This window comes from Tiliqua scincoides, chromosome 1, assembly GCF_035046505.1.
Source record: "Tiliqua scincoides isolate rTilSci1 chromosome 1, rTilSci1.hap2, whole genome shotgun sequence".
NCBI lineage: Eukaryota > Metazoa > Chordata > Lepidosauria > Squamata > Scincidae > Tiliqua > Tiliqua scincoides.
Window position 1 is genome coordinate 166,449,462 of NC_089821.1, and position 24,099 is coordinate 166,473,560.

A 24,099-nucleotide genomic window follows, 5' to 3' on the forward strand; every position below is an offset into this window, starting at 1 on the left:
TTTATGGCAATAGAGAATTAAGCCATGCTTATTTCTCTCCTGTTGAAATAAATGGCAGTTCAAAGTGCTTAACAGAAACATGCCTCTGCTATGGCAGGAGGTCTGGCTCAGTTGGTAGAGCTGCTGCCTTGTATGCCTGAAGATCTGAGGCTGCCAGTTCGAAACAACCAGAAGTACCCGAGAACTGACGATATACTGATGAGCTGACCCTAGGTGGCAGAGAGGAGTTGCCGTCAAGTGCAGCATGGGAGGCAAAGGGCCAGAGAGAGGCCAGACCAGGAAGGAATCCAGCTGGAACAAGGAGTTCTATAAAAGACTAGAACTATTCAATTGTAAAAATCCCTACGGGGGTTTAGAACAGCCTGCCTATGTAAACCGCCTTGGATTAAAGTCTGAGGAGAAATCTGACGACCAAAGAAAGGCGGTATATAAATACCTGTGTGTGTGCGCGCGCGTGTGTGCGCCTGTTCTAATACTTGTTCACGTATTAAAAGTGGAACCATACTGTATTTCAAACCAGAAATCAACAGGTTCACCAACAAGAACCAACCAATTTCTTCACTAAGCCTGGACAATGATCAATGAGGGGTTTCATAGAAGCCATATAGACATAAACATCACTCATACTAAGGTTATCCAGGGGTGCAAAAAAAGGAATTTTACCCTCACTACTTCCATGCTAAAATATGTTTAGGTTTGGCTAGATTAGGCACAGCTTTCCTGAAAACAATGAGCCTGTTCTTTAGGTAATGTATGGGAATGTCCTTCCCAACCTTCAACAGTGCACACAAGTTAAACGTGAACCAACTATTACAATATTGTATCTGAGAACTATAAGCATCAAGATTAAATAAATAATAATGCAAACACTTACAGTAAGAGGATCACATACTACACAGAAATGAAAGAGCCGCAATTACCAAGAGACTTCCTTAGAATTTCTATTTTAACAAGAGTTGGCTCAGGAATAACAATGCAGTAGTCCAACCAGTGAAATTTCCCTTGACACCAAACTGAGATAACAAAATTTAGTAGCAGTGAAGAAAAAGACTTGCACCTCTGCAAATGGAATAAAGACAGTTTCTGAATCATGACATGCCTGCACCTGCCCCTGGAGTCCATGGAAAATTATTGTTTCATAGAAGTGTGGTGCTTTCTCTTTCGAGTGGGGTTGGTCTAGACCTATTCTGATAGTACTTTGCCAATATGGAAGTTGGTTGGATATCAGCTCCCTCATCATCCCAACACTGCTCTGCCCCCAGCTGGTCCAGTCATGTGACTGTGTCAACTGAACAACACCTGTGCCTTCATTCCCCCCCCCCCAGCTGTTTGAATTATGGCTTTGTGTCTATTTGTCCCCTTAGTGGATATTCCAACTGACTAGTTCACCTCAGGTAATTGCTCCTTAAGGATGAAAGGCTTTTTAGTAGAACTGCAGTACAAGGGGAAAAATGCTTTAAAAACCTCTGGAGCGTTTAAATTGGAACAACATATGACAGAGAAATTTGGTTACAAAGAACCATTTTCAGTCTGTGATTCAAGTTTTATACCTAAATATAAAGATCCTTACCAGCATACTTAGGATTTATAGATCCCCAAATGCTACAATAGTGATCATCCTCTTCTGAATCCGGAGCTGCTGTTCCACTTACTTGTCATTAGAAAACATCTTTCCTGTGTTCCATGGCTGTTACTCTTTTATCCTCAGTCTACCATACTATCCACTATGGCAGTGATTTTCAACCTTTTTCATCTCGGAGCACACTACTAATAAATGATCTTCCCCCAAATTCCGATGGCACACCTGTGGACCACTCGAGGCACACTAGTGTGCCACGGCACAGTGGTTGAAAGTGGCTGCTCTATGGTAATTCCTACTCTCATTCTCCCCCCCATAGGTAACTAGGCATGCAGATTATCTTATTCCACAGGGGAGTGTCATGTCTGATGAAATACACATTGCTTTCCACAATACCAGTTTGGAGAGAAAATACAGAAAGTATTAACTTGTAGACATAGATCTAGGCTAATACTACCACGCTGCGAACCACAACAAAGTGTCAGATTTTTTCCAGTGTTGTATATTACTGAAAGAAAACACAGAAACAGAATAGTGTACTTTGGCTACAATCCTACATACACTCTCCTCGGAGTAGGCCCCACTGAAAACAATGGTCTTACTTCTAAGTAGACCTACATAGGATTGGGCTGCAACATACTGAAAGGGCCGATAAAACAATTTTGTAAAAAAAAATAAAAAGAGAAAGGAGTAACAAAAATAGGGGGAAAAAACAGGTTTGCATACTTGTTATTGGTGAGACAGTATTACCTATTGGCTGGGGGACAACTGTCAACACAAGATTCACATACCCTATTTTATTTACAGCAAGGCAACTAGGCCGTAGCAGATAGCCACTGTATCAAATGTCCTATCATTCCCTTATTCTCACTGGGCTTCAAACCACCTTGATCCCATCCTACAATAAAACATTTTCTAATGAAAAATCCCTAGCTTATTCAAAACCTGAGCCTTATAGTATGTATTCAACATGGGGTCCAGCTTGGATGGCACCTTCTGCTTATTAAGTTAATTCAATCACCTTTCACAATTTGAGCATGTAACCAAACTTGACTTACAGTGTTTTTGATTAGCTCAAACACTGCTTTGCAGCCTTCTAGAGATTCTGTGGAAGCTCTTTTCTTCTCAGGAAGTGATCTAGTTCCCTGCAAGGCACACAAGTGGCCCCCTCCCACAGCCAAATAGCTTTTTTCTACAAAAGGCAAATGACATGGGCTGGAGAAATATACTATGTTTCATTCAATAAGAATAAGATTCGAACACAGTTACTGAGTTCAAATAGTCTCATGCACAGAATGCATATCTCATGAATTGTCTTTAAGGACACGTGTGTCTTTTACCACGGCTTGTAGTACACTACTTCAGCACACTACAACATTCACATTCGTTTGCATGCATCTGTCAAAATCACCCTTGGTACATGTCTGTATGACTGGCATTGTGTGTACGTAAGAAAGACGCTCCAAAAAGAAGGGACTGCTCACAATTCACAAGGTTTGAGAATGCTGGAAATGACTACATTGTACCCTCAAGATATTCCCTTGGATAATGAACTGGTAAAAATTGTTATTTTTCCTGCCTTGTTTTCCTCTGGAGAAAAAGAATTAAGAATCATAATGGGATACATACATCCTAAAAAGTCTAATTCTAACTTCTGAACAAGAGCAGATGTAACGCACTGTTCCTCTGGTTCCCAAACTGTGGGTCAGAACCCACCTGTGGATCATGACCCCATTTTTGGTGGATCAGGAAACTGACCAGCTGATAGCTCAGAAAGAAAATGTATTAAACCCTATGGAAAGGAAAGCTGAGCACATGTGTAAGTTTACTTGTAAGTAAGCAACAATCTCTTGGCTCTTATCAAAGGCCAGGTGAAGGGGGAATGCAAGGCTGCCAGAATGGTCCCAATCTTATGGACATGGAGCTCAACAAATGCTCCAAAAACATCCTCCTTCACTATAGTAAAAAGGTTGACAACAGAGGCTTGAGCATCTGGTGAAGTGAAACTTTTTTTACTCTTGTAAAGCTAGGTGGGTTCCAATAGAGTGCTGTTTCAAAAAGTGGGTCCCAATGCTAAAAACTTTTCCCCGTACTCCTGGGTAAGGGCTGCTGGTCCCAATGGGTCTTCTTGGACTTGCACTAGCTCCTGAGGTGGTGCAAGTCCGAGGAGAGCGGAGCAGCTTGAAGCCGCTCCGTTCTCTCTGGGGACGGGGTTCGGATCCGGCATAACTGCCGGATCCCAGCCCCGCCTCCAGCTCCCTGTGTGACCACCCCCAGGGCCACCCATTGCTCTCCCTCCCCCTGCCCAGGAATGCCTCCCTCGCTCCCCCTCCCCGCCTCCCCCACGCCTACCTGTCACCCTTGCATCAACTCTCCAAGAGCGCCTCCGCAGGCTGGCACTTCTGGGAGCGCCAGCCTGGCTTCTTCCCACGGAGGCGCAAATGTGCTTTACGGCACATCTGCGACCCTCCAAGGCCGGGCCAAGGGACTTGGGCCAGCCGAACTCAAGATTTGATTGCGCCCTTAAGAGAGTTTTAAAAGATGAGTGTATGCTAAGTAGGTGTTAGTGGGAGCTACTGCTGAAAAGGGTATGGCTCAACCATATGCTGGTGTGAATGCAAACAGTATGTGAACCTCTGGACCACAGCCTAGTGTGGGAACCAGTGCTGATGCCCCATTTAGGGAAACTGTGGGACGGGGTTACTCAGAAAAAAAAAGAAATGCATGGTGGCAGCTATGCTCATAAAATGATACATAATATAAGAGTTACATTGTTATAGGAACCTTGTTATATAATCCCACTCTACGATGTTAATTATTTTGGTACTTTCAGGCAGCAAGTGTTATAATTAAGGCAGTAAGAAGACACCAGCTGGTGATTCATGATTGGGGAGCAAGGTTGCATTGCAATTCACTCATTTCTAATCTTGCCAAGAAATAAAAGTAGAAAGTGAAAATAAAAGTTAAAGAAATTATTCACATTGTAACATTTAGCATCTGAAAAAGCCAGATTTTACTTGCATATGCAAATTTAATTCAATTTTACAGTATGTATTCTATTCCAATGCCACACTGATTAGAAACACTTGCATATCTGCTTGCTATGCCAGCAAAACATTTCTCTCACACTTCCATAATGCTAAAACTTGTGTAGGTATTGCAATGTCCATTCCAAAACGCATACTTGTTAGATCACCACAGTTAAGAATCAATCTTTTGTCTACAAAACAACATACATTTTTGCCTACATCAGTCTTGCCTCTTTCAGTGCAAAGGATAACAATTATAACACAAGAAGAGTCCTGTTGTGTCAGACCAGAGGCCCATCTTTTTCAGCATACTACTTCCCATAGTAGTCAACTTGATTCCACTGACCACAAGCAAGACATAAGAAGTCAGACCTGTCCAACTGCTGCTTCTCTGCAGCTGGCTCTCCACTGAGCCGTCACTGTGTTTGATGGTCACTACCAGACTTCTCCATGACTTTGCCCAATTCCCTTTTTTAGCCATTTCTGCCCAACATTGCATATATGCAACAGGGACCAAATGTGTACACCTGTGAGCCAGGTAAAAATTTAATTAAAATCATTCAAAGTAATGGTCATAATCACAGCTTGTGGCATCAGTCTGTGTATATCATCATTTTATCATAAGGTGCCCAATTTAATTGTGACTTGGCTTTCTTTTGTCTGCCCTCATTCTACTCCCAATCAATTTCATTGTATGACTCCAAGTTGTAGTGTTATGAGAGGGAGGTAGAGAGAAATGTCTCTTTATCCACTGTCTCCACGCCATGCTTCAGAGCATTTGAATGAATATCCGAAGGATAAACAGAAAGCAAATCTGCTAACGTTGTATATCTTCCATTATAAAATGTATTAGCAAATATTGTTGCAACATTACTATATTCATATTGTCCATATTTTTAATGATCTGAAAACACAAAGCACAAACATGCAACAAAACTAATAATGCTGCTTGTCAACCTATCCTGAACAAAAAGTTGAGAATTGAAAATATGCAGAAAAGACACTACATGAAACAAATGTAAATGCAGATCTAAAGATTAAACATGTACCTTTGTTGCAAGTTGTGAAACAGAGGATGTAACTTCATCATGAAGAAACAGATCCTTGTTCTTTAAAAAAAAAAAAAGGTAAAAGAAAATTAAAACTGTAATCACTTGAATGGTTTCCTAAAGTTCATAAAATTGTTTTTTATGACGAAGCAGTAATGAGAACAACATATGTACTTACAAACCCTTCATCGATGTTTATCCTCTTCAGATTTAAAACTGTTATTCTTTGTCATAAATCTATGTATTCCTCATTGCTGCTTTCAAATTTTCTGCACAAAAAATTTAATTCCCCCGAAACTGAAGCTCCCATTCTACCACACAAACTTTCAACATGCAACAGAAATCAGCAGCAGAGAGACAAAGAGCAGGTCAGTGGGACCCTTTTGGATATGTAGAAGGAAATGTCAGAACCAGAAGGAAGCACTAGGGGAGAGTATGTGGTTCAGTGGTTGAGCATCTGATTTGCATATGCAAGGTCTTCAGTTCAATATTTGGCATTTTTATCTTCATCTCCTAGCATGACCACCATTTTCCTCTTATGCAGGTGGTGACTAAAAGCTCAGACTTGGGCAGCACAATCCTAACTTGCACTGGAACAGGCAGGCCAGTGGGCCTACACTAATTCAGCGCAAGTTTCGGGCTGTCTAATGCTTGTCCTGAGGCAAGAGGAAACTTTTTCCCTTACCCTGAGGAGAGCCACAGCAGCCCCAATAGGTCTACTCAGATCTGTGCCACCTGAGAAGGTGGCGTAAATCCAAGCAGCCTGGGACTGCCCTGGGCTGCCTAGGAACAGGAGCAGGATCTGGCAACTACTGGATCCTGACCCCGACTCCAGCTCCCCACTGGGAACGCCCCCAGGAATGCCCACCACCTGCCCCGAAAAAACCTCCTTCCCACTGCCTCCCCCCCCCAACAACCCCCCCAGACGCCTGTAATGGATGAGCTTAGTCAACGCATACTTTCCGAGCCCAGGGTTCACAAGTGCATGCCTGCGCAATGGCCTAACTCCCCTCAGAGTGGTGCAAAAGTGCTTGATGGCACTTTTGCGACACTCCCAGGCCAGCGCAAAGGACTTGCATCAACCCAAAGGCACTTCAGAATTGTGCCCACAAATGGTTACTTGTCCAACCACCTGTTGAACATCAGTTTCAGAACATCCAAGTAACCAAGGAAGGAACCTTATATAAATTAGAACCAAATGCATCTTTATTTTTTTGTTTCACAGCCTGTCAGTGACAAATGACTAATATAGAGATATGTGGGTAGATGTGCGTATGGGCTAGTAACTATTGGGAATATAAGGATGGGCTATCTCTAAACTTCCAGTAATAAAGAAAAAAAGGATTTTTATCAGCAGAGACATGCAAAATTATCTCCTGAAAATGATTTTTCATGATTTTATCTCTTATCTCTTCATGATTTGGCATTGTAAAATGGCAGTAGCTTGAAACCTCTCAAAGTATTCGTTAATTATTAAATGGGATAGGATAGTCAGATGCAGGATGGAATAGGGTCTCAGCCCAGGCACACCATGGGTGTATGATTCATCCTTAAAATCACAGAATAATAAAATTTTTAGTTTTGAATGAGCAGAAGGAGTCAAAGGCAATCTAATCCAGTTCCTTACTCTGAAAATGATCCTTCAGATCTTTAATGTCCACAGACACAGATTAACCCATCTCATCCTTTTTGTACTGTGCTGCCAGCAGAAAGTCAGGTCAAGTAAGATGTCACTTGACAGTTACACGCCTGTCGTGGGAAATAGCTCACGCATAGGGATTTGGAGTTTTTCCTTCTACCCAGTTGTTGTGCATTTCCACAAGCTAATTTCCCTGACCTGTCCTCCATTAGCTACCAACTTTCCATAGCTGGCTTCTAATTTCCCCAAAGGAGAAAGAGCCTTGCAGGGGTAGAATTGAGGAGGGCAGATTTTGAGAACAGTCTAGGATCCCTAATGTGTATAGGCATTAAATCCTTACATCCATTCCTTTATCCACTTCTCTCAAAGGCAGTAACATCACCAATCAGACGCACTGGTAATTGTTTTGTTGCTGTTGTTGTTTTCTTTTGGAACGTGCAGATTTACCACCCACTTCAAACATCTGATTACTGGAAAATGTTCTTATTGAGTACACACAGGGAGCTTGGAAAACTTCAAAAAACATAGCCATTAGGGGGAAAAAATAAAGTATAAAAATTCTAACTTCAATATGTAGGACTGCATGGGTAGTAACAGAAGCCAGCACTACCATCTTAATTTCTGATTATAAAAACATACATCTTCACTTTCATAAACCTTCCTCCAAAACAGGGACACTGATCCTGGATAGCAGCAACAAACCCAGTGCAGGGAGAACGGGACAAATGCCCCGAATGCTGAGTCTGCACATCTCTAGGTCCGTGCAGAAAGCCTCAGAGAGGCTCCCAAAGCAGTTGGGAAACTGCTTTGGGAGTTCCAGGAAACTGGAAGTGCAGTTTAAGACTGCAGGGAAGCTTCAGAATGCTTCCCCAGTCGGTCTAGAGGTCGCACGAGGCTCTGTTGCATTTTGGAGATAGGGAGCAGCTTTGTAAACCTTTGCTCCATGAGCAGGGAGGGGGAAGCCCGCCACTGCTGGATAGGAGTATAGCATGTACCTTCCATTAGCTGAAGTTTCCTTTTTTTTAAAACAAGGATTCCAGAAATTGGGAAAGGGGTTATAGCCTAATCCCTGAAGCATTGGCAGGGGGGGAAGGGGTGCAAATGCCCCGGACTGGGGCTGGGGGGTGTTAGGATTGGGCTTTGAAGCCCAACATGGAGGATAGGATCTGGCAGAGCAGGTCTCTGACCCATCCTCCTCCTGCCCTGGTTCCTCCCCCCGTCTTCCACTCACCCTGCAACATCTCCCCCATACCCAACAGACCTTACCGCCACATGGAGCTCTTCCTAAGCTTCCCTGAGCCCGGCGCTGATGCTCCTTGCACAGAGGGTGCGGTAAACATGCTTTACAGCATGACTATGACCCCCAGTGCTAGTGCTGGAGCTCAGTGCTGGCGCTGAGGGCTATTAGGATGGGGCCCTTAGTCTCCGTAGTGCTGCAAGCCCAATCAACTTCTAGCAGCTGAACCAATTTAAAATGTAGTTTCAGACAATGTTTGACAGGACAACAGTCAGATTATGAGAGTATTTCTTTTGAAACTACCTTTTACATAATAAGCTAAAAAGATTTACCAGCAGAGGCTCCTTATAATATTAGAGTCTAGACATGCAAGGTTTATCACTTTAAAATGATGAATTGTTAAGTTGTAGGAAGGGTAAATACATTTGTGAAGGATGGTCACTTTGCAATTGACTAGCACATCACAAAGTGATTTCCATATTGAAATACCTTTGGGTAATTACCTGAAAATACCTATTTACAAAATATACAACACTGTCTATCTGCTTCTATCGATTGTCTTTATAGAGGCAGTTGATTGAGACATTCCTGAGATGATAAAGAATCTATCTCAGAAAAAGAGCAGTTTTATTCTGTATTTTGTTTTAGTATTTTTATTGCAATGTTCTTTATGATTATTTTACAATCATTGCACTTTGTATTTCACTCTTATTTTACATTTTACTGGTGTTTTTTGTGGTTTTTTTTTTACAATATTGTACAGTGTCTTGAACCTTATTGGAGGAGAGAAGACAGGATAGAAATTACCCAAATAAATAAATAAATATTTCCACATTAAAGCAAGGAGCACGTAGATTGACCTAAGATACCAATCCTAAACTACAGCTTAAGAGCCACCTTCTTTCCCATGTTTTTAGATATTCCTCAGAGGCACTTCTCCAGGTCCCACTACTATCATGCAAATACCATGTAAGGAAGGGTACTTACTCTCTGCCTCAGTTAGTTCATGTCCCACCCCAAGGTTCTACACTGTGTCTAAACTATGACCCTCAATCAGACTGCAGAATTAGCCATTTCTAAGATGAAAAAGAGTCAGAAAAAGAGCAGTTATCATTAAGAATTGCTTCCCTCTTCTCAACAACTTTTTTTATAGTGCTACAGATGGGAGATCAAATTGCAGCACATTCCCCAGATGGTGACAGTGAGGAGTATTGGACAAACAGTGACTGTATAACTGTTCTTCCTAATTTGGCATGAGCAGGATCCAAAGAAAAATGTTTTCCAAATATGTGGAGCATGCCCAGGTAAGACTTTATTAAAGATTTATTGACAGTACGTTTTGTATGCAAGCAATAGATGCTGCCACAGCTTTCATGGAATGTGCTAAGAGTTACCCAGAAGAGTCTTTCCCTGCTAAATAAAAGATATCATGTATTTTATTACATACTGGCATTTCTGAAGGAAACATGTCTATTTATAAGCACACTATAACTGAAGGAAGTTACTTTCAAATATGTATGATCAGATCACAGCCTTCATGGGGTAAGCTTTTAAGGATTAGTTGTTCCTTCCTAATTATTTCCTCCATGTAAAAAAATCTAGGTAGAAAGACTATACCTGAATGGCACCAATAATAAATCAATATATCAAAGTCAAAGCCAAAGATAGGCAGTATTACATAGTATTTTAGAGCACTTGCTATGGCCATAGAGACAGGAATAAGGTATCAAACTGAAGCAAGAATATTTTCTGGGAAATACTAGTTTTGCCAATTTACCCCCTCCATCAGATAAACAGAAACAAAGAACAAAGTTCAAGGAAAGCACAGACTGCACTTTCTGAAATCTCTGTAGGAAACTGGCCTTTCCTCTCCAGTAATGATCAATGTTTATAAATATTCCAGTGACTCACAAATTAAAAACCCTGGTCAGAACTCAAAGCTTATCTTGGTGGAAAGAGAGTAGGTAGCACTTGTTGCACTTGCCCGCATTGCCCACATGCAACACCATGGGGTCCACTGGCAAAATGCACAGATAGGACTGGGCTGCACAAAACGTCCAGAAATCACTTCAGGAAAACCACCCATGATTCAAGTACTTATCATACATTTTTTTTAGGTTCCCTCAGTGGCTTTCCTGGGTCTCCTAATAAGGCAGGGGTGCTCAATAGGTGGATCGTGATCTACCGGTAGATCGCGAGGCAAAATGAGTAGATCGCGGAGTGCCGACCCCCCCCTTCAGGTGCCTCTGGGAGGAAACGCCGGGAGTAAGGCCCATTGAACTCAATGGGGCTTACTCCCAGGTAAGTGTGGCTAGGATTGCAGCCTCACAGCCTAATCCTAGGCATGTCTACTCAGGAGTAAGTCCTGTTATACTCAGTGGGGCTCAAGGTACACCAACATACATTGTACACATAAATGTTATATGCTATGATGGCGCGAACATTGTAAAAAAAAACCTCTGGTAGATCTCCGGGCCTTGCTGGGTTTCAAAGTAGCTCTCGAGCCAAAAAAGTGTGAGCACCCCTGTAATAAGGCATTAAAAACATCACTTCCGTTTTTTCGAACAAAACAAGGAGTCGCCTTTTTAAAAGTCTATAAGTCATTCTGAGCCCAGCAGAGGCTGCAGGCAGATGCATACGACTTTTGGAGGCTCAGAAGACCTCCTGAAGGCAAGGGAAGCGGCTCCCCTCTCCTCCAGGAGGGGCGTTCCCTTGTATTTGTGGATTAGCTATCCACGGGGGGGGGGGGTCTGAAACGGAATCCCCATGGATACAGGGCACAACTGTATTCATAAGATTTCTATAAATTACTATGCATGCAATTACAAATTGCCTGAAAACTCCATTTAGAGTATCAAAACATATATTCTTTTCAAACTGGCAGCTATCGTCCCTTAGCATAGGGGTCTCTAAACTTTTCAGCCAAAGGGCTGCATCAAATAGCTGGCACAGTGTCGAGGGTCGGAAAGAACAATTAAATATAAAATTTAAATAAATACATCAGAGATGGAACTTAGATGAATGAATAAATGAACGGACTCAAATGTTCAGAACTTCTCCAAGCACCAACACAGACCAAGAAATAAAGCACACACTTAAATGGACCCCCATTCCCCCACCCCACAAGCACAACTCTGGCTGTGTTTGGTCAACTGGGCCAGAGGCTCTCAGGGGATCAGAGGCTGGCTGCGGGCCGGATAGAGGCTTGCCATGGGCCGCATCTGGTCCCCAGGTCGGGGTTTGGAGACCCCGCCTTAGAATAAGATTCAGTTAGCTCTTGTACATTCAGTTATCAGGCCAAGCTTGCTCAACAGGCTATGCCTGCTTAGAGTGGAGACAGAGTGGAGATTTCCAGTAAAAAACAAAGTACTAAAGGAAGACTAGTGCCAGTTCAATAGCAGGATTTTTAAAATCACTGTCTGAGGAAAACCACTGTGTAAACGTAACACCAAAAATGTGGCAGTAGTATTACTTTCCCCAATTTGAGGAAAAGTCTTACCACTTATTAGTGATCATACCATCCAAGCCAAATTATAGTCCTCATCCGCAGTTCCTCTCTATAAGCAATGGTGGCCCATGTTACCATTATGAGAATATCCATACGAGAAGCAGTATAATGCTTCTGCAAACAACATAGTGCTGAGAAGACATGACTTGGCTAATCTGGAATTCTTCCTATAGAAACATTGTACAAACAAACAAATGCAGCAAATCTCCATTCAAGACATCCATGTGTGCTTAAATGCATGTGTGGATCTCTGAACAAACACTGTCCATTTCAACAAAAAGAGCAGATTTGCACTTGCAAATGAATATTCTTTCAGTGAAAACTCTTGCCAGCAGGGAGCTCCGACTTGCAAAATAACTCCCTAGGATGGAACAGCTGTTATCATGTTAGTGTGTCTGAGAGTTGATGTGGTGTAGTGGTTACCTTGTCAGACTAGAAACAGGTTCACTTTCCCCCTTCAGTCATGAAACTCACTGAGCGACCAAAGCCAGTTACCATCACACTGCCAAACCCATCTTATGAGGTAGTGGAAGAAAACCATGCAAGCTGCCCCGAACGTTTTGGAAGAAAGGTTGAAATAAACCTTATAATAAAATATTTTTAATGGTCTATTTTAATCTAGTAACCTAACATTGCTCTCTGCCATGAAATATATTCCATTTCTTTCTCACATTATTAAGAGTATCAGTGTTTCCTCTAATTCTTGTGATTCAGTGGTAGAGCAACTGTTTTGCCTGCAGAAGGCACGAAGTTCAGTCCCTGGCATTTCTCATGACGAACAGAGAAAAATTCTTATATGAAGTCCTGGGGAGCCAATGCCAGCCTCTGCAGACATCACTGATCTAAACTGACCACTGATCGGATTCAGAATAAGGCAGCTATAAAATTCACCTCCTACTTTCTATTTGGACAACACAGACTTTTTCACTGCCTAACTTTTTAAACTACATTCTTCTGACAACAAAGAGGTAACTAATGGTTGCTTTCCATGCAACAGGAAATCCTGATTAACACCTTGGCAACAACCTTCCAATTTTGGCAACAAGGTGCCACTGTACTCAATGTGTTTTCACAGGAATGTACAAATGCTCTTTTCTTGAGTATTCTGCAAAACATAAGTACTCAAGGGATTAATTCAACAAGCATATAAATCTTTTCTGTATACAGATTACACCCAAGGTTTACTTTCCCTCTCTTTCTTTTTTCTTTTGTGGTTAAATCGTAAATCAGTGTTGCTTCATCATTCACTTTAAAAGTTCCATTTGCACTAAGAAACTGTGGACTCGTATCACAAAGTCTGGCTGTCAAAAACGAATTGTGCTAATATTAATCAAGACATAGTAGATACAGGAAATAACTAGACATCTGAAATATAACTTACACTTTGCTACTGAATTATTTCTACGCCCCACCTTGACTGTACAAACTGGAAAAATTGAAATATGTTATTTAATAATTTATTTGCTGCTGCAATCAAGCACATTCTTAAATTATGAACAGAAGACCTTTTCTATTTCTTTTGAGGAAGTTACCAATCTCAAATTTGCTTCATGATGCTAATATCTGGGTAGGTTTTGCAGGATGATTCAGGGTCCAATCCTATCCCATTTTCCAGGGCCGATGCAGCCATGCCAATGGAATATGCACTGCATCCTGTGGTGGGGAGGCAGTCACAGAGGCTGCCTCAAGATATGGGAACATTTATTCCCTTATCTCAGGGCTGCACTGCAGTTGCACCAGTGTTAGAATGTTGGATAGGATTGGGCCCCCAGTTAGCAGGACGCATGCAGGGAAATTCCCTCACTTGCCAATTATCAACTCCTACACCATCTTCCTCCAATCATTTTTCCCCAGTTCCAAGTCTGGAAATAGACAGGGAGGGGAGAAAAGTCTAAAAGAGAGAGATTACATGGGAGAATTTGCAGACAGGGAGTAGTTACTCTCCTCCCACCACCAATTCTCCCCTGCAGAAACCCCAACCCAGTGATTTTCAACTCTTTTCATCTCATGAGCACTCATGAGGTGCTAAAATTGTCAAGGCACACCATCAGTTTTTTGGACAACTAACAAGGCACACCATGCTGCTGGTGGGAGGCTCATATCCCTCAATGGCCTCACTAATAAATGACCCTCCCCCAAACTCCCACCTGGAGACCATTCGCAGCACACCAGTGTGCCGCAGCACATTGGTTGAAAATTGCTGCCCCAACTCCATGCTACCATGAACTATCCCAAAGTAACTCTGAAGTTCCATGAACAGAACCAGATAATTCTTCGTGAAGAAATGTCATACATGTTTGGGACAAAGGTAGAGCAAATGCAAGAAACGCTGGCTATTGCTGCTGAGAAAAGCAACAGTCCACTTCCCCAGAAGAAAAAGCATCTGCAGCCACTCCTTTCCTATGATCCTCTGGAGGGAAACTATGGAAGCATGAGCACTAGAAACTAGAGGCTCATTGGGGAGGCCATCCCTAACTTTGGACCGAAATTTGTGACCATGCTAGTTGCTGAATGGGAGCATACTACCTCTTCTCAATAGAGTTAAAGAACAAGCGTCTGTCTCAGCCCACACACCTTTTACCACTCTGACTACACATTGTGAGTATATAACAGTGGTTAAAATATACCAGGAACCATGATTAATCCACATTAAATAAAGCCTCTCCACCTCAGGTTCAGGCTTCCCAAGGGTCTCAACAGCAGTCCAAAGCCCAGGACTCAGAAATATTCTGGTCATTCAATATCTGGTCACCACAGGTCATTCTTAGAACCAGAGGAATCAATAGTTAGCAAAAACAAGTTGTACCTCTAAAAAAGTAAAAGGAGTAAAAAACAGCTCTTGGATTATGGGCCTGAACACCACAGTGAAATATTATAAATTAAAATGTTTGTCCGGCCTTTCCATTCCCAAGGGGAAATGCCCAAAGTGACTGCTGACCACAGAAGCAAATAAACGATTTTGAAAAAAAAATCAGCTAAATAAAATACACAGCAGCAAGACAACAACATTTATAAGAGGAGACACCAGCAGAACTTAAATACTAGGCAGATGAAAAGTTTGCTGAGATAAAAATGCTTTTAGCTGTCATGAGAACATCAGCACAGATGGTCTAACCCAGAGGTTCAAACAGGTTTCATACAGTGGGCTGAACAGCATTCATGATGCCTGCTGAGGGCCAGAACGGATGTCATTAAGTAGGAAGTAATGTCATTAAGCAGATCATGACCAGAAAGAAGCACTTTTTTCTAGCTTAGAAACTCATTAGTTGCAAATGACAGAGGTGATATGGAAGAGCCCAATTATCACATGGGCTGACCTTCCAGCAGTGACAGCTCAGCACAGGTCAGCAGCTAGCAGCTAACGGTGGTGCTGGGAAAGCGCAAGGGCCAAATAAAGAGCTTCTGCAGGCCAGATATGGCTACAGGGCTTATATTTGATACCTGTAGTCTAACCGAATCTCCTGAGGCAGTGAGTTCCACAAACTATTCACCACTATGAGACAGGCAGTCTCATGCATTATTGCCAACTGCACTTCAGACAGCAGCAAGACATGAAAAAGAACCTCACAAGATGATCTCAGGGAAAGGGTAAAAACTGATGAAGAAAGACTTTCAGGTGTCCTAAGCTGTTTAGGGCTTTAAAGGTAACAGTCAGCACCCTGAATTGCACCTGGAGACAAACTGGCAAACAATGAGGGAGTAACATGATCTTGGTATTTGACTCTGCCTAAAACTTTAGCAACAGCATACTGCACTAACAGAAAAATCAGATGGAGACAAAATCAGTATAGAAGGGTGTGCTCAGTTTGCATAATTATTTCTGAGTGAAGAACTTGGGTGTATCCATCAAAGATTTTAGAGTCCAGAAATGCACTGCCTTAGGGTGAAACTATATGCATTGGCACAGACTCATCTCTTCAACCTCAAGGTACTGCTGAGTAGCTGTAAAGCAACAAGGGTGCAGGAGTGATTTCAAGCAAAAAAGAGCAGTCTGGGGGAGAGGTGATGCTACCTGCATGTCCATGTCCCTTCCTCTCCCCCCAAATGGCCCAGCAACTCAGGTCATTTTTCCCCCTAAGGGGGCTCATTTCTGGGACGGGGGGCAGCCTGCAGAGGAAAAGTGATGAGTGAAGGAAGGGTTGAACACTTTATCCTGCCTGCTGCTTTTCTGTTGCAGACACTCCCACCCAATTTACAGGTTTTAAAGGTATTTTCTGGGTCAACTGCTACATCAAATACTTCTACCCTAAAAATGCTTCCTGGTCAAATCATAATGCCTGTAGGCAAAGTATTATTTCTGAAGGTAAAAGCCAAAATGTACAATCTAGAGAAAAGTGAGGCATACCTTCACTTTTGTGTTGGCACACCTACACTAAATCATGCACTTATGATACATCCAGATCCTACTTATTTCAACATAATTTAGGCCCAGATGAAACATGCAGCTATTCTGTGGGAAACATCAGTGAGTCACATCTATGAGTTTCAACCCACATTGGATTTGTGAGCACATGTTCACAGCAACTCAGGGTTTTCTTCATGGTAAAAGCCAAACTAGTCCCTCCTTCCATGCTGCCAATCATCCTTCAGCAAACTTTCTGTGTCTGCATATATCCAATACCACTTGCCAGGCAAAAGAGGTAGGAACTTCCCCCTGAGGGTTTGTCTTCTGAGGGCAGTAAATGTCCTGCTCTTGCCAGCAACAGCAGGCTTCACATGCAGTTTGTTTTCTGTGGTTATTTCTGAATATGCACACATATGATTATGTTAGAAAACTCCTTCCCCTGCCTATGGAGAAAAATGTGCCATGCCTCTCTCTTGCTCTGTAAATCAGTTGGAATCTTGGACAGAGAGGATGAGAAGCCTCCATCCATGCCTCCATCCATGCCCTTTGGAACAGAAGGAGTGAGAAAAGACCGCAGCAGCCTGGTCTTCAACCTTCCTGTCTTCAGCCATGCCTTAAGACAGTGGGGGGGGGGGGGGGGTAGAACTGCTCAATGGAAAGAAGCCACGAGTTTTACATAGGCACTTTCAGCATGGAGACCAATGTATTATTATTATTATTATTATTATTATTATTATTAACAACAGTATTTATATACCGCTTTTCAACTAAAAGTTCACAAAGTGGTTTACAGAGAAAAATCAAATAACTAAATGGCTCCCTGTCCCAAAAGGGCTCACAATCTAAAAAGATGCAAATGAATACCAGCAGACAGCCACCAGAACAGACACTGCTGGGGTGAGATGAGCCAGTTACTCTCCCCCTGCTAAAAAAAGGAGCACCCACTTGAAAAAGTGCCTCTTACCCAATTAGCAGGGATAAAAGTAGTCATTTGCATGGCAAATTATGGGCCTTCTTTGCTGTGACTAGGGCTGCAACCCTATATGCACTTTTCTATATGCCATTAGATATTTGATTTTCTCTGTAAACCGCTTTGTGAACTTTTTGTTGAAAAGCGGTATATAAATACTGTTGTTGTTGTTAGGAGTAAGCCCCACTGAACATGATGGAGCTTATTTCTGAGTAGGCATATATAGGGTAATATAAACCGACTTCACCTCCCTCCTCCCTCCAGTGGGAAAGGGATTGAATTGCTGTGAACTTCCTCCTCCTCCCAAGTAGGCAGACCAAGCAAAAGCCACTTCCACTGCTGTCTCTCCCACTCACCAGAAGCAATGGGAGAGGCAGTTTTAAAGCCAAAAACAAGGAGAAAATTAGCTTTGGCGAAGGAGGGTTCTGCTGAGAGCTGGTCTATGGTGCTTCCGAGGATCAAAACTAACAGGATATCAAAATCCATGTGACTTTTACAGCCACATGGCTCTTGGCTCACAGATAAAAAGGTGGGAAAGAGGTACTTGGATATTCTGTAGCAACAAGCTCATGGGGAAGGAAACCCACATGCGTTTTGCATCCAAACATGCAGTTATTCCATTGGAAATCCTCATTTCCATCTGAGTTCTTACTCATTTTGTCCTGGGCCTTTGTCCTGGGCAACTTTGATCCTAGATTACCAGTGTGGAAGAAGAGTGGTGCTCACAGAAGGTGCCTTAATGCATTGCAAACAGAAGAGGTCCTTGCGTGGATCCAACTCTCCTTGCAGATCTGTGAGCACAGCAATAAACTGGATTGTGCTCCAAGTCTTCATTTTCCAGTTTGAACAGGTTATTCACCTTTACTTTTTTCTGCTGTTTTATACTGTATAAATTCTGACATCATTACTCTCATTTGATGTGTCTTTCTAAAGTATATCTGAAAGCAATTGATCCCCCTCCTACACCCTCAGGGTCTCTCTGGAGTTTCCTTCATTTAAGATAAAAGCTAGTGTCAAAATGGTATAAAAGACTTTAAGATTCATTAATACTCGTAAATAGCTAAAAATTGTATAGCCAACTATGGAACACTCACAGAGAAGACCTAAGCTGCAATTAATATGAAGCATGCCTCTACACTGCTGCTACTTAAATACAACATAATACGAGATCAAAGAAAAACAGGTCAAAGAGAAACATCAATACAATTTGGCTTGGTTTCTATTTTTCTCTTTAGTTTAAGGGTAAAGAAATCAGGCTGGCAGCTCATCTTCAAAGTGCAAAATTAAAGTTTTGTTTTTAATGCTGTTCTTATCTCACTGACTTTAAAAACAAAACGCCTTGTCTCAGTCATGTACTAGAGTTTGGCACATCACTGACAGCTTTCACAGGCTACAGTGCAATCTTTGCCTCTCACTCTAATATTTATACAAACAGTTTTAAAAAACAAACACACTATTGCCACATGAGTTTCGTTAATACGTACAATTGAATAATAAGAACCTGGGATCTTTTCTTATGATGTTGACTATAAAGATCAGGGCTGCGGTTCTGCTGGTTGTAGGATTGTTGCGGATGTCATATTAGCTGTTCCGAATGACCACTAATGAACACTAGTTCACTTGTTCATTTCTAGCGAATACTAGAAAAGATGATGGGTGCAATTCTTCTGGCCAGAATGTGCACAAGAGCATGCAGAGCTACCCTACAGAAGCTAGCATAGCCATGTTGGATCACTGACAGGCTACTGCTGCAGAGCTAGTGAGTATATCTCAGCCATCCCCTACACTGTAAGATGAGGCCTTCTGTGTCTCACCTGGGAGCATTTGGGCAGCCCAATCCTAACTAAATCCTGCCCCCACTGATGCAGCCACACCACCTGAGCATGCATTGGGCAAGGGAAATTTTTTTTCCTTGACAAGAGGTAAGCCCCACTGGGTCTACTTGGACATGCGCAAGCAATTTTTCTACAAATCCAAATAGACCTGGGAAAGCAGATTGAGGCTGGGAAGAGGAGTAGGATATTGGCAGCGCAACTTTCTGCCAATACAGTCTCCTTCCCAGCCTTGATTCACTGCCCTCTCCACTCTGGTCTCTGCTGTGTTTTCTCCCCCTCCCCTTCCCATTCCATCTAGCCTCTGACTCCTAGATTGACTTACCATGCCAGGAGTTGTTGGGAAGTCATTGTAGGCCACTTGCACATGGTCCATGCATCCTTTGCAGTGGGGGCCGAGCCATGCTGAATGGCATGTTAGCATTTGCGACAGCCATAAAGCATGCTGCACCACTGGAACACAAGTTCCGTGATGCAGTGGCCCAATACAATTGGGCCAAAAAGCTTTTTCTTCTCTGGAATTCTATGTAGGCCATGCTCCTGCTTTTTCCAGGGACAGCCTGTGTACTGATGACCCAGAAAAGAGATTCCAGATGCTCTCAGGAAAGATGAAGAAGGCTGCATCTTGGAGAATACAGACTGACTGTAATGCTATGTGTACAGCAGCAGCCTGGCAGATTAGAGGAAGATTTTACTAGCTTCTACGGGCTGGTTCCTCATGCTTTTTTTATGTGTGGGGTCAGCAGGATTGTACCCTTCACCTTTTCCAGCATTAGCTTATCAAAACAGCTAGTATTTTATTAGCTGAAGTTCTATTGATCTTCTACTGAAGATCAGAAGCTCAATTTCATATCCATAATATATCATTGCTACAACTCCACCAAAATAGAATAAGCTACAACTTTCACAGAACTTTGGGACATTGAAAAGTCACCACAAATTTATTTTTTATAACACATAAGCTATGTTTAGTGACTGAGGCATGATAGAGGTTTGGTAGAATCACAGACAAAACTAGGGGTGTCAAACTCACCTCAGTTCAGGAGCCACATTCCATTCATGGCACCTGCTAGGGGTCCAAGGGCTGTCCAAGAGCCAGCCCCCTCAATATGACCCTCTGAACGTGACTAAGGTTGCAATCCTAACTGCACTTTCCTGAGAGTAAGCCTCATTGAACAAAATAGGACTTACTTCTAAGCAGACCTGATTAGGTTTGTGCCCTAACTTTCCCAAAAAACCAGAAGTGCCATTTTAAGGCACTTAACATCATTCTGAGGGCCGGGGAGGTGGCGCACAGCCTCCCAGGCCCTCAGAACATCCTCCAGGCACAACATTCCATGGACCACCTGAAGAGATTCCAAGGGCCATATCTGGTCCACAGACTGCATGTTGGATACCCTGGACTAAACCTTAGTTTTCAAGTATTCATTTTGACACGGTAAAACCTTGCTTTCATTACATGAAGATGCAATACTCACTACAACAGTGGTTCCCAAACATCTTAGCACTAGGACCCACTTTTAAAAATGATACTCTATTGAGACCCATCTAGCTTTATGAGACTAAAAGAAAGTTTTTATTTTACGAGCTGCTCAAGTCTCCGTTTTTATCCTTTTCACTATGGTGGGAGTGGGGAGAGACCAGCCTCTGGAGTGTTTGTTAAGCTCCATGTTCATTCTGGTGGTATTGTGTTCTCCTAAGCCTGGCCTTTGAAGAGGACCAAAGCATGTTCGCCTACTCATGAAACACCACTTGTGTGTTTACCCATTTCAGCTTCCATTTTAGTTGTTGGCAATCAGCTTGTCAATTTTGCAACCCACCAAAAATCAGGTTGTGACCCACTGGTGGGTCCCAACCCACAGTTTGGAAACCACTGCACTACAACACTCACCATGTTAAAATAATGTGATTCTATTATGTAATTCCCAGTTTTACACCTATTTAAACCAGTAGTAGTTGCCTGACCTTTGAAAATGAACTGGATGAATCCCTTGCTGGTTGCATTATTATGGTATTTTATTACTGGAAAATGTTTTGAAAATTTAAAACTTTAATCTCACAGATTATAATACACGATTCACAAAAATGAGCTTGCTATAGAATCTGGAGATGGAAAACGTTTTGAACAGTAACACTAAAGCTCAAATCTAATCAGACCAAAGTAAACAGTTTTGAAAGTACTTACAACTTGTAATACAATTATGACATTACAAAGTAAATATACATTATCATGCAAGACTGAAAAGCAACTTGAAACATCAATAGGTAAGACAGAGATCTCCCTTTCCTGGAATAGATTTTTTTGCACCTGCCTTTTTTTACAAACTATTTTTAATACAATATTTAGGCTAGAGAGCATGTTTTATTGAAAACTGAAATTCATTTTTGCAATTTAATGTAAGTAGTTCAGAAAACATTATACCTGAGTGCACTAATCTTACTGAATTAGTTGCTTTTTTTTAAAATAATCTCAGGATAACCAATTGATGTGTCACTACCAGTTCAAATGCCTTTATTCAAGGTCGGGGTAGTTTACAGCCCAGAGCAGGGTCTCTCAAACTGTGGGTCGGGACCCACTTGGTGCATTGCGACCTGAGGTCAGGTGGGTCGCGGTAAGATGCGGGCGGCCATCTTGGAAACTGGCAAATTAGGCAGCCAGCGCCATCTTGGAAGCTGGAACTGCCTTTGCCTCAGCTTGCCTGTGTGTACTCAAAGCTCCTCCCAGGAGCAAAAGGGCGGTTAGCACAGGCGCACAGAAGTGAGTGTGGCTGCTGAGTTTCTCAAGGAGCCTTGCTGGATTATCTTGAGGTGGGCTGCAGCCTCTCCCTGCAAACGGGGCGCTTGTTTCTTTTTTGTTTTGCTTTCTCTTTCACCAGCTCCTTCCAGCTCAAGCTCTGCCCTGTGATCCAGCCCCCTCTCCCCCTACTTGTATCCAGCCCAGCTCTGCCCTTCCCACCCCCCTCCAGGCACTTAAACCTCAGCAGATTCCTGAAATAGGGGAGGTTTAAACAGGTTTAAATATGTGTCAAGGTTTAAATGGGTTTTTTCTCTTTATACTTTACTATTAGAAAATGGCTGAGAAATAACCCAATAAAAGCTAATAAAACACCATGAGATACTCTCCCTTTAATACAGTGAGCAGGTCGAATGCTTGGTAGCAATGGGGGGCATGCGGTGAGAATTGAAACAAGCTTCGGCGCTGGACTATTTTCTCTTGTCATTTGCAGTTTATGAACTACTGGGTAAGAACAGTGATGTCACTTCCTGCTTGATTATGTCACTTCCAGCCATGACATCACTTCCAGGTTGATGACATCAATTCCGGTGGGTCCCGGACAGATTGTCATTCTGCAAAGTGGTCCCGGTCTAAAGGTTGTGAGAACCACTGGCCTAGAGATCACACTGTCAGTGATTTTTGATAACGGTTTTTGTTGTCAGGTAGAGACACTCAAGTACAATACATTCATGTCCATCAGTTGTGAAGGGCACTTCAAAATATAAGACCATGGAAGCCAGGGCAGACAGGCGCATATTTCCACCTATACAGTATTCACAACTGGCCTATTGAGCTTGCATTCTGTGCTCACGAAGCTGTACTTGAGGACAGAATGTGGTGCAAGAATCTGTCCTGAAAGAAATAATGAGGGAGCACAGCTAAAGAGTTCTACAGTTTCAAGCGGGATGCACAGCTCAGATAACTCTGAGGGAAACCTTTACATTTTTATATTTAAAGTGAACTTCCCCACTACATTAACCATAGGGAAGTGTTGTTTACATTTAATCCAAGTCTTTTCTTCTTAAGTCCAGCCTTTCGCTGACAGAACTCGCATTCCATTGATGGAAGCCTTGGGCTGCAGGTGATGCAGCCGCAGCAAGAGCACATGGAACAAGGCTGCCAGAGTGAATCACTGGCAACTGTTCACATGCACCACTAGAGCATCTAGCCACTGCCAGTGCTGGTAAATTGGCAGTAATGGTAGACCATGGGCGGGGAGGGGCAGGATCATGGCAGAGGAGGATCGGGGTGAGGATTGGGCTCACCAAACGGGGGATGGACAGGCGTAGATCCAAGTAGGTCCATTGGGGACCATGGTATGGCAGAGTACATAAGTAAAAAATTATTTTATTTACCTCTCTGCCCTGGCATGGTCTCCTGCTGGCACATAGGCACATAGCATGCAGCGGAGGCTGCGCCAGCACCACTGCATGCTATGGGCCAGCCAAGATAGGATTAAGCTCTTCATGTATTCTCTGTTAACCTCTTTTTTCCTCTTTGCAGCCAATAGTGTACTCTCTCTTGACTACCTGAACTACCCCTTCAAATGAACTATCCTTCAAATCTTAGTACTGTACTCTTTTCTCTTCTGAGCTCAATAGCATGTGTTCTCTTTCATTTTCTCCGCACCATCACAAGTCCTCTGTACCCCATCTCAGTTAAATCCCCTTTTCTCTCTGTACTTCATGGTATTCTTCCTATCTCTGTGCACCATTCACAATTTCACCATACTTCAACTCTCCATTATATCCCTCTTTCTCTTTACCCCCCACAGGTTTTCTCTACATTCTCATTTGCCTATCAGCAAGGCTTTCAATCTTCCAGCAATTCACACATTACAGGAGACTCAGAAGTAGATGAAACATGCAGTGTGGCAGACTTCAGGGCCAATATCAGTACACAGCACTCTCAGGGAAATGTAAGCACTAGAGTGGCCCTCCCCATGGTGGAAGAACTGAACACAGTCAACTACCCAAACCTAGTAGGTCTACCTACTACCCCCCAGTGGAGCACAAAGTACAAATTTTACCCCCAATATCCTCCCACCCCATCCGACACCCCACACACCCTCTGCACCTCATCACTACCCACCTGCATTTCCCCTACTGCCTGACACCCCCACCACACCACATCTT

The 24,099-nt window shown here is 42.6% G+C and overlaps 1 protein-coding gene across 2 annotated transcripts in view; it reads right to left on the bottom strand.

The window, feature by feature from the left end:
• Nucleotides 1-24,099, bottom strand: part of TDRP (testis development related protein) — a 40,565-nt gene that overhangs the window by 11,626 nt on the left and 4,840 nt on the right. For both annotated transcript variants that reach the window (XM_066612382.1, XM_066612383.1), the window contains exon 3: nucleotides 5,658-5,717. In XM_066612382.1, the coding sequence (XP_066468479.1) occupies nucleotides 5,658-5,717 (60 nt within the window). The remainder of the gene's footprint in view (nucleotides 1-5,657; nucleotides 5,718-24,099) is intronic.